The sequence below is a fragment of the Geotrypetes seraphini genome, chromosome 1 (genome assembly GCF_902459505.1).
Source record: "Geotrypetes seraphini chromosome 1, aGeoSer1.1, whole genome shotgun sequence".
NCBI lineage: Eukaryota > Metazoa > Chordata > Amphibia > Gymnophiona > Dermophiidae > Geotrypetes > Geotrypetes seraphini.
The window spans coordinates 120112425-120124880 of record NC_047084.1 but is presented as its reverse complement, the minus strand read 5'-3'; the positions used below and the strand labels follow the sequence as shown (position 1 = coordinate 120124880).

Genomic DNA, 12456 nt, shown 5'->3' with positions numbered 1-12456 from the left:
TTGAATGATCTGTAAACGTTTGATTTCATTTTGGGCTATTCCCTTGAATAATCACCAAGGAATGGATTAGAATGTGATTGTATGGGGGTGATTGCATGACAAGGGTGTTGAACAGGGAAGATAGTTTACATAGAAACATAGAAATAGACAGCAGATAAGGGCCACGGCCCATCTAGTCTGCCCACCTTAATGACCCACCCCTACCTTTCTCTGTGAAGAGAACCCACGTGACGATCCCATTTTGTCTTAAAATCAGGCACGCTGCTGGCCTCAATCACCTGAAGTGGAAGACCATTCCAGCGATCTACCACTCTTTCGGTTTGACTGTTTGTATACTCATACTGTTCCTAGGTATATTATGAAAATTTTAAAAATAATTGTACTGCAGCAGTATCTCAGGGTATATCTGTCTATTAGTGTGGTATTGCGCCACTCCCTCTGTCTATGTGCGTAGGAGGACCGTGTCTTACTGTGGCAGGATCTGGTACAGAAGGTTTTCTGCTTTCCTTTTCTCCTCCAGGTAAGCCTGCGTCCTCTCCTCCACAAGGTTCTCCAGGTTGTTTGCATACTGCTCCATGCGGGACAGCAGATTATCCAGGATGCTTGAACTTCCCTCTCTGGAGAGAAAGCAGACGGTTACAACAGTGCAAACTTAGAGAGGAAATATGGACAACAGACATGAAGGCCGAAGGTAACAGACCTATGACATTTGATGGTGACATTACAGGATAGACCAGCAGGGTAGGGTGAGAGAGGACATTGTGTCATTCACCTCACCCTGGCACTATCTCAGTTCAGCCCCATTGCATCTTTGGAATTGTAGTTCTGTTTGCTAAGGTGTGCATCCAGTAAGGCAAAACCAGAACTTTGATGACTGAATTAGCTTAGGTGAAGTGAAAACCTTTGGTGGAACAGATCTCTCCTCCTCGCCCTAAGCGTCAACAGCAATTCCAGTAGTTGGAACCTAAAGACAGTACAAGGTAGGCTTCTAAGTAGAGAATGACACGGGAACAAATTTGTTCCCGTCCCTGAAGGAACTCAATTTCCCCATCCTGTCCCTGCGAGTTCTGTCACTGTCACTGTCCTTCTCCCTGCCCCATTCCTCAGTCCTCATTCCTGTAAGCTCTGCCTTAACCGCACAAGTCTTGAACACTTATGATTTTAAAGTGTTTGAGGCTTGTGCGGATGAGGACGGAGCTTAGGCATTGGTGGAATGAGGCATTATGACATCACAATCTGAGCTCTAGATTGTTGCCACTTAGGATTTTAAAGTGTTTGAGGCTTATGCAGATGAGGGCGGAGCTTAGGCATTGGTGGAATGAGGCATTATGACATCACAATCTGAGCTCTAGAATGTTGCTACTTAGGATTGTAAAGTGTTTGAGGCAGGGGGTCCCCAAAGTCCCTCCTTGAGGGCCGAATCCAGTCGGGTTTTCAGGATTTCCCCAATGAATATGCATGAGATCTATGTGCATGCACTGCTTTCAATGCATATTCATTGGGGAAATCCTGAAAACCCGACTGGATTTGACCCTCAAGGAGGGACTTTGGGGACCCCTGGTTTGAAGCTTGTGCAGATGAGGACGGAGCTTGCAGGGACAGGAAAAGAACTCACAGGGACAGGAAAATGAGTTCCCGTTGGGACGTGGAAAAATATGTCCCCCATGTCATTCTCTACTTCGAAGGCTTGGGGCCCAGAAGGAACCCCCCTCCCCCCCCCAATTCAATCATGAAATTGTAATGCATGGACGTTTTGTAAGTTTTCATAAGTGTTGGTGGCGTAATGTATTTATAGTTTTCTGTAATGTCTATTTTTTCTTACCCCCCCCCACACACTTTTTTCTTTTCTCCCAGGAGCAAAGGAGAGGGGGGACAGGTGGGGGGGAGGTCACCTATAGTTTTCAGATCTCTTTTTGGCATATTGTTTGTTGCTGGTCTTGGGGAGGGGGTTTGATTTGCATTGTTTGCTATTTTTCTGTAATGCTCTCTATTACGTTTTCTAAATAAAATTTTCAAAAAAACATGGCGTCTTTGAAGGATATCAGCAAAGCAGGGAAGACGGGGCATCCCAAAACTGAGGCTGCAATAACAGTTCCTTTAAATAAAGAGCAGACATGAAAGATTGCAAATTAGCTCTGTCAACTGTTGAGCAAATCATTAATAGAAATAACAACATTGTTTGAAATGTCTGTATGCAAATGCCAGAAGAGTTAAAATAAATTGCACTAAATGAAAAGATAGATATAATCGGCATCTTGAGAAAGACTAGACAGGGCTGCAAGAAAGTAATAATGTCAACTCCTGCGTGCACAGGTGAGGATGGAGAAGAGTAATTGTAGGTGGTTTATGGTTTAAACAATGACAAAGCAGTTAAGAATGCTAAAATAACAGCTGTAAGACTAATTTTCAAGCTGAAAAAATATGAGTCGGCCTCAGCCTTCATCAAACAATTGCACTGGCTACCGAATACAATTCAAAACATCCTACTCCATGGAAATTCTGCAGCCCCTCTTATCCAACTCTTCCCAATGGCATGGTCTGCCTCTTGCAGAACTCTCAAAACGATACAAACAATCTCCAGTACAGGCGTATTTTTCACTCCATGCTAACCTTTCTGGGAGTGAAAACTTGGAACGACCTGGCAAAAACAATCAAAAGAGAACATCTTATTCTGGAAGAAACTGAAAAGTCTTCTCTTTGATACTTGAACTTTACAAGAATCTCTCATTCTACCCTTCCTGCTAGTTAGTCACATTCCCTTAATTCCCCTCTTTTCCTCCCTGACTCTGTTTTGCTCTTTCTTTCCCACTTCTTCTCTCTGTAAGTCACCTTGAACCTGAATAGGTGTGTGCGACGCACAAACAGAAGATTAGATTAGACACAAGATGGATGCCAAGAGCTCTTTCTCCTCTCATCTCTTCAGAAAATCAATCTGAGCACAAATATATTTCTAAAATTTACGTTGCCAACTGAAGACTTTACAACACTAAGGGCTCCTTTTTACTAAGCTGCGATAGCGTTTTTAGCGTGTGTTACGTGGCTAGAACTAATGCCAGCTCAATGCTGGCGTTAACGTCTAGCGCGCGCTAAAACCACTATCGCCGCTTAGTAAAAAGGAGCCCTAAATGTCAGGAAACAAATTGGCAAAATCGGAAAGTCAAAATCTACTCTCTACTGGATCAAAAGGAGCTCAACATGAACCGCCTTCTCCGGAGAAGTCTACAACTAGTAAATATGTGGGTTTGACATCGGAGCTAATGATTGAAGAACTGTTATATGTGAGCTTAAAAGTGAGTTCAATTCTCTTACCAGCTCATTCTCAGCATATCAAGCACATGTTGAAACTTTAGAAACTAGAGCAGACATGGCGGCTCTCTCCTTTGCACAATTTGAAGAGCAGACCTAATTACGATTCAAAAAATTAGAGGAAGAAATAGAAGATCTCTCCAATTGAAACAGACACAATAAATATTTGAATCATCGGTTTGATGGAAAGATTTGAAGGAAATGATTTGACAAAATTTATCACAAAACATTTGCCTGATCTTCTGAAAATAAAAACAGATCTCCCTTTGCAATTTGAATGGGCGCATAGAACACCTTCACACCAGAAATCAGGCCTCACACAACTAAGGCCAATAGTCACAAAATAATTGTGGTATCCACAGACTATTCAAATATTAAATGCTGCAAAAACCTAAAGAAACGCTACAGTTTAGGGGGTGAGGAATCTTTGTGCACGAAAGAGGAACGGGACTTATTATATGTGATGATCTTAAGGTAGCTAAACAGGTTGAAAAGGTGACGACGAAAGCTAGAAGGATGTTAGAGTGCATAGGAAGAGCTATGGCCAGTAGGAAAAAGGAGGTACTGATGCCCCTGTATAAGACTCTGGTGAAACCTCATTTAGAATATTGTGTACAATTCTGGAGACCACACTTTTAGCACCAACTCATCATCTGATACTAATCCATTATTATTTGGGAATTATTCAAAGCAGCTCTTATGGGAGAACTCATCGCAATAAATACTCATGAAATTAAGAAATCCAAAGCCTCTTTAACAGATTTAGATCAACAGTTCAAAAATGACCCCTTATTATTTAAGAAAATATGTCAACTTACATACGAATATAATAAACTAATCTAAATATAAGCTGCACAAGAGATCTTTACATTTGAGTCAAAATATTATAAAGAAAGTAATAAATGTAGGCAACATAGAATAGAAAAAAAGGGAAAGTACAAATTCCTACTATTAAAAATCGCATCACTACCAGAAATACTAAAGACAATCAATATTTACTATTCAAATTTGTATAAATCTGAATCCTCTAAGGATAATTCCCCATTAATACATTTCTTAAATAAATAACTTACTGAAAGAAAGACCTAGATGGTCAGATATTGATAATTCATTATTAAGTAAAAGCATAGTTGAGAAAGAACTCCTAGAAGCTCTAAAACAATTACAAATTGGAAAATCTCCTGGACCTGATGGAATCCCAGTACAGTTCTAGAAAATGTTTACATCTGCTAGATATAAAGTCAGTCAACAAAACCCTGAAACATTCCCTTTTAATCATTATTCTTATTCTGATATGGTCAAACCTTATAACTTACTATGGGACCATGAAATATTAGATACTTAGAAATTGACATGTCTATATCTCTACAATAAAATAAGTTTCTTGTCCCTTTCTTATGGAGAAATAAACAACCAAGATTGGCATTAAAAAAGAAAAAAGAATCAGGGAGAGTTTTATTTCTAGATTTTAATACAAGTATCATAAAGCTTTCATAACACAACAAGGATTATACTAGTTTACAGATCATGCTAATTATAAACCAATATGATACGAAAGGTGCTTTAAAGTTCTCAGCCCAACCAACCAACTTCCTAAATTCTGAGCGTTATTGTGCCACTGTAGCTGAAAAGGGCCAATTTGCAGAAACAAAATTCTAGGTTTTAATATTGTTTCAGAACATTGATTGAACCATATCCATGCCATTCTCTTCTTGGTTGGGCTGAGAACTTTTCAGCACCCCCTGTAAATACAACTACGACTACAACTATTTAGTATTTGTATAGTGCTACCAGCTGCTTGCAGCGCTGTACATTAAACACGCAAGAGACGGTCCCTGCTTGAAAGAGCTTACAATCTACATTATCACAGACACAAGTCTATGATACTTATGAAGGGACATACAAAGGGTTGAAGAGGTAGCGAGGGTAGGGCTATAGAGGGAATGAGAAACAGATAGAGTGTATTCCAAGTTGGAAGCATTTGTATCTAAACCCAGCTTTGAGCCTGGATTTGAATACTGCCAGAAATGGAGCCTGGCATACAGATTCAAGCAGGTTGTTCCAGGCATATGGTGTAGCAATGCAGAATGGGCAAAGTCTGGAGTTGGCAGTAGAGGAAAAGGGTATAGAAAAGAGAGACTTACCCAAAGAACCGAGATCCTGGTTGCGAGATATTGAGGAACCACAGAGTGGGTACACTTGTAGGCCAGTAAGAGGAGTTTGAACAGGGACCAATGAAGCGACTTGAGGGGAGGGGCAACATCCCATTTTTAGGCCGTCCTCCCAAAGGAGTTCAGAACTGGTTACAAATCAACCACGCAAGCATTTTCCCTGTCTGTCCTGGTGGGCTCACAGTCTATCTAATGTACCTGAGGCAGTGGAGGATTAAGTGACTTGTCCAGGGTCACAAGGAGCAGCACGGGATTGGAACCCACGACCTCAGGGGACTGAGGCTGAACAGATTGAAGGGGGTGAGATGGGCTAGACTTGTGAGAAGCACACTACAGTAATTGATTATTCAATTAATAATTAAACACGTCTTTATAGTTTAATCCCGATAAATAAAAAACCTCTTTTTGGGGGGAAGGAATGCCCAGATATAGGAATCAATTCATTCAAGGACATTTATTCAACCACTAAGGTGCGTTAGGGCCTTAACGCGCGGAATAGTGCGCTAAATAGCTTCACGCGCTAGACCTTAACGCCAGCATTGAGCTGGCATTATTCTAGAAGCGTACCGCGTGGTAATTTTGTGCATGCGTTAAAAACGCTAGCGCACCTTACTAAAAGGAGCCCTAAGTGTCTAACCCACGATGGAGACTACGCGGTTTAACTTGCTTTTTTATCAAACTTTTCAAACCATATTAGAATGGACAGCCAATGATGAGGCACCGCGTAATCCTTCCCGCAGTGGTGGGGCTGAGGCTTCCTATGAAAACAACGAACAGTAAGGAAGTATCCAGACCCTATTTGCTTTGTTTGAATTAATAAGCGTATATGGAGGCTGGATAAACATATATTGGATGACCGTTTGCCATATATAGTCATTATTATACTAAGCACCTTGGTGTTGTATGTAATATTGACCACATCGATATGTTCATCATATTATTATATTTGATGCATCATCATTGTTATACAACTTTTAATGTTGTATTTGTTGTTGTTTGCATCAATAAAAATTGTTTGAACTTAACAGTTCTAGAGATCAGTTATTGTGGAATAAGGTCAGTTGCCTAAATACTTCAGGAACAGATAAATGCCCCATAAGTAGTAGGCGTAAGCAATTTGTAACCCATTTTAAGCTCTTTGGGAGGATAGGCTAAAAAACAATCCTATAAATAAAAAGATTTGTGTGTCTACAGAAGAATGTAAATCTAAAATTCCTGCATTTGTTGAAAAATGTGTATTCTGAGGTGAATTTGTATCCTAGGTGACTAGTTACATGAATCGACCCTCGAGAAAATTAGTTTATACAGCGTTCTAACAAACCTTCATGAGATGTATATATTGTAGACACACCTCTACTTATTAAGTTGGGGAGGAAATATCTTACAATTTTATCTCTTCATCCTTGTTTTAAAGAAACAGAGTGAAATTTAAGTGACAAATGATATAAATCAGATATCTGGAATGGTATGAGACAGGGGAGGGTTACTGGCAGGACGTCTTCAAAGAGAGTTTGCATTGCATTCTTTTATATCATGCTAGCCTACAATGTCCTTGAAAACTGTATTACCTTGGACAGACCTCAAGATTCGGTTTAGGACGGGCTGGGGAGGGCTTTGACCAGTCATTTGGTGCTGGGCATACTTTTGGTTTGGATAGGCTGGAGGGAGCTTGGACGGCAACTCCAGTAGTTGGAACCTAAGAACAGTTCTGGGCAGACTTCTATGGTCTATGGCCCAGAAATTTTAATTTAATTATGAATTTAGGATGCGTGTAATTATTTGGCAGACTGGATGGACTATTCAGTTCTTTCTTTTTAACTTTGTTAACTCTACTCAATTTGTAAAACCTTTTAATCATTGTAAACCACATAGAAGTTAAGTACATAAGAACCTAAGCAATGCCTCTGCTGGGTTAGACCTGAAGTCCATCGTGCCCAGCAGTCCGCTCACGCGGCGGCCCAACAGGTCCAGGACCTGTGCAGTAATCCTCTATCTATACCCCTCTATCCCCTTTTCCAGCAGGAAATTGTCCAATCCTTTCTTGAACCCCAGTACCGTTCTCTGCCCTATTACGCTCTCTGGAAGCACATTCCAGGTGTCCACCACACTTTGGGTAAGAAGAACTTCCTAGCATTCGTTTTGAATCTGTCCCCTTTCAACTTTTCTGAATGCCCTCTTCTTCTTTTATTATTCGAAATTTTGAAGAATCTGTCCCTCTCTACTTTCTCTGTGCCCTTCATGATCTTGTAAGTTTCAAGTTTATTAAAATTTGATAAATCGCTTATTGCATACTAAGCGAGTAACAATTAATATTTAAGATAGATCAAGAATCCATTGTACATCATTAAGGAGGGTTCAAAACAAACAGACAAAACAAACAAACATGATACGTAGGGGAATGGAAAGTAAGAGAGAACAGTTACAATGTTAATATTTATCTTAATTTTAAGGAAAAGAAAAACGAATAGGGAGAAAACATGAGGAAAGGGATTGGAATTGATACGAATGAATTATTTGAGCATTGAATGTTAAATAAAGTGAATTATTTTAAACATTAAAACCATCTCTGAATAAAAATGTTTTTAAAATATTTTTGAATTTATTGAGATCTTTGACTTCTCTTATATGTAAGGGCAAGGCATTCCAGGTTTGAGGGGCCATTACAGAATATATGTCGTGTCGTCTAGTTCCGATAATTTTCAGAGAAGGAATCATTAACAGACCCTGAGATGCGAAACGGAGAGAACGTGTCGTATTATAAGGAATGAGTAGCCGATCTATAAATTGCGGTTCGTTAGTGGATAATGTTTTGAATACTGAAAGCAAAATTTTATAGATTTATTCGTTGTTTGATGGGAAGCCAATGTGAATCAATCAGAAAGGGAGTGACGTCTCTATCATATCCCCTCTAAGTCTCCTCTTCTCCAGGGAAAAGAGACCCAGCTTCTCCAATTTCTCGGCGTATGAAAGATTTTCCATCCCCTTTATCAGATGCGTCGCTCTCCTCTGAACCCTCTCGAGTAACGCCATGTCCTTCTTAAGGTACGGCGACCAATATTGGACGCAGTACTCCAGATACGGACGCACCATTGCCCGATACAACGGCAGGATAATTTCTTTCATTCTGGTTGTAATACTCTTCTTGATTATGCCTAGCATTCTGTTTGCCTTCTTATCGGCCACTGCGCACTGTGCCGTCGGCTTCATTGTCATGTCCACCGTTACCCCCAAGTCCCTTTCTTGGGTACTCTCATTTAATAACATCCCTCCCATCATATAGTTGTACCTCGGGTTTCTGTTTCCCACATGTAATACTTTACATTTCTCAACGTTGAACTTCATCTGCCATCTCGTCGCCCATTCCCCTAGTTTGTTCAAGCCCCTTTACAATTCTTCGCAGTCCTCTTTAGTCCGAGCTCCACTAAATAGTTTGGTGTCGTCTGCAAATTTTATTATCTCACACTTTGTCCCTGTTTCTAGATCATTTATGAATATATTAAATAGCAGCGGCCCCACTCGTGACCCTCCTCCAGTCCGAGTAGTGGCCCTTCACTCCTACCCGCCAACCAATTTCTGATCCATCTATGTACGTCTCCTTCCACCCCATGGTTCTTCAGTTTCCGGAGTAGGCGTTCATGAGGCACCTTGTCAAAGGCTTTTTGGAAACCTAGATATATGATGGAACACAGCAAGACCCAAATTTGATGATTTTATATACCAAAATTCACTAACAGCAACTTACAACCTAATTCTAGGAGATCTAAACCTCCATTTCAAAGACCAATCCTCCAAACAAGTAGAAAACCTACTGTCATTCCTCAAAGCCCTAACATACAAGATTTTAGACCCACAAATCACACATGAAAAAGGTCACCAACTAGACATAGCAGCCTTCATGACCCAACAGCCCTTACTGCCAGAGATCCAAACATCAAATGGAAAGTGGTCTAGATCCCTCTGGTCAGACCACTACACATACTCCTTCAACCTCAACTGGGCCAACGACAAAACCAAACCAAAACCCCAAAGATCAAACTACAACTCTCGTAAATACATTGACCCACTCCAAATTCTGGACTAAAACAGATGCAGCAATCCAAGAATGCAACCCCAAGGACTTCGTCTCACAATGGTGCAAGTTAAGCACAGCTACCCTAGACGAGCTAGCCCCAATACAAACAAAAATCAGAATTAGCAGACAATCAGACAAATGGTTGGTTAACAAATTACTCCTACTCAAAAGACAATACAGATGACTAGAAAGAAAATGGAGAAAGAATAACCAAGAACCCACAAAAACAGCATGGAAAAAACTAAACCAACAATATAAACTGAAACTAAAAGAAAAAAAAAAAAACACACTACTCCAACCTAATAGGCAAAGAAACCCAAGACACAAAAAAATTATTCCTAATACTAAAAGAACTCACAGACACCAAACCCTATCTGGTCAATAATGGAACCCCTCTCCCCTCAGCTACACTTTTAGCCGAATACTTTAAAAACAAAATCACAACTGCCAGGATAACCCTCTCTGGAAGCCCAACCCACCTAGAAGAGATCACAATGCCCCCCACAGAAACAGATTCAGCAGCGACAGACAGAACCTGTTCCCACTTCCCCACAATACAATGGTCTGACCTTAACAAACTCTACAAAAAAATACAGCCACACAACCAGTGATCTCAACCACTGCCCTCCATACCTATTAAAATCCTCCAGTACCAAATTTTGCGCTCTCCTCTTACAATGGATACAAACCATGCTCACAGATGGCCTTTTCCCGCAAGACCTCAGCGAAATCGTTGTCACCCCAATCCTAAAAGACCCTAAAGGAGCAACAGATCAACCATCCAACTACAGACCCATAGCCTCAATACCACTCTATGTCAAACTAATGGAAGGCCTGGTAGCCAAACTCCTCACCAACTACTTAGAAGACCACAACATACTCTATCCTACACAATCGGGTTTCAGAACCAACTACAGCACAGAGACACTACTAGGTTCTCTCCTGGACACAGCTAGACAACACCTTAGCATAGGTAGAAAAATGCTGATTATACAGCTGGATCTCACCGCAGCATTTGATTTGGTGGACCACAACATCCTACTACAAATACTAGAAACAACAGGAATCACAGACAAGGTTCACACATGATTTCAAGGCTTCCTACAATCCAGAACCTACAGAGTCAAGCTGAACAAAGAAAAATCAGAACCATGGTCCCACTCCTGCAGCATACCCCAAGGATCTCCACTATCCCCAACTCTCTTCAATCTCTACATTGCATCCCTCGGCATCTGCCTGGACAAATTAGGCTTAAACTCCGATAGCTATGCAGATGGCATCACTATTCTCCTTCCTTTTGACCAACCAACATCCCCCATGACAGATACACTACACAGGACACTTGAAACCATTGCAACATGGATGAATAATCACAAACTGAAACTGAACCCAGGTAAGACAAAATTCATTCTCCTCGAAAATAATAAAACCCCAACTATAACAAATCTAGTAATAAACTCAATCACATACTCCATACAACTCACTCTAAAACTTCTAGGAATGACAATAGACAGATGCTGTACCATGCAACCACAAATCAACAAAACAATACAAAAATCATTTACGGTCATGAGAAACTTAAGGCAAGTTTGAAAATTCTTCGACAGAACACAATTCCAGCTCTTGGTCCAATCCCTAGTCCTGGGTCTTCTAGACTACTGCAACATACTCTATCTCCCCTGCCCCACATCCATGATAAAACAACTACAAACTGTTCAAAACACAGCGCTAAGACTTATCTATTCACTGAGGAAACACGACCACATCACGGCGGCATACCTAGATTCACACTGGCTCCCAATACAAGCAAGAGTACAATTCAAATTCTACTGCCTACTATCTAAAACCATAAATGGAGACAGCCTTAGCTACCTAAACAACCGCCTAATCCAAACTACTTCAACCAGACACAGGAGAATGCACAAACCGTTCACTCATCCCCCCAATCAGAGACGTCAAATGAAAAAAACTGTACGACAGCCTTCTAGCCACTCAAGCAACAAAACTAGACTACCAACTCTCCAATTTATTGATAACGACTACAGACTACAAATCATTTACAAAAGAAATAAAAACCATCCTATTCAAGACATCCTTGAAGACAAACTAACACTGCAACAAAAATGATAAAGGGTATGGAAGACCTTTCATATGCTGAGAGGCTGGAGAAATTGGGGCTCTTTTCCCTGGAAAAACGGAGACTTAGAGGGGACATGATAGAAACTTACAAGATCATAAAGGGTATAGAGAAGGTAGAGAGGGGCATATTCTTCAGATTGGCAGGAGAAACAAAAACAAGAGGGCACTCAAGAAATTGAAGGGAGACACATTCAGAACAAATGCTAGGAAGTTCTTCTTCACTCAGAGGGTGGTGGATACCTGGAATGCGCTTTCTCAAAGGACCCTCAGCCACAAGAGGGCATCCGCTCAAACTCAGGGGCGGGAAATTTCTTGGCGACACCAGGAAATATTTCTTCACCGAGAGAGTGGTTGATTCTTGGAACGAGCTCCCGGTGCAGGTGATCGAGGCAAACAGCGTGCAAGAATTTAAGAGCAAATGGGATGCCCGTGTGGGATCCCTTAGCTTAGAGGGTTAAGCCAAGGGAACCTGTCACCAGGAGTGGGATCCCTAGGATAGTAGACTTGGGAGTGGGTCAGTAGAGTGGGCAGACCTGATGGGCTATGGCCCTTATCTGCCGTCATCTTCTATGTTTCTATGTTTCCGGAGGAGGTGATAAAGCAGAGTACGATTTTGGGTTTCAAAAAGGGGTTGGACAAGTTCCTGAAGGAAAAGGGGATTGAGGGGTATAGTTAGAGGGGTACTATATAGGATAAAATGTCATGAGTAAAGGATCACTATTACAAAACACACTTTCACAAGAAAGAAAGACACAAAAATGACATATA

General features: G+C 40.9%; 1 protein-coding gene across 1 annotated transcript in view; it reads right to left on the bottom strand.

The window, feature by feature from the left end:
- The window catches only part of NPR2 (natriuretic peptide receptor 2), a 241568-nt gene that overhangs the window by 12926 nt on the left and 216186 nt on the right, over positions 1-12456 (bottom strand). Inside the window, exon 16 of the mRNA XM_033936992.1 lies at positions 471-617. Coding sequence (XP_033792883.1) covers positions 471-617 — 147 coding nt within the window. The remainder of the gene's footprint in view (positions 1-470; positions 618-12456) is intronic.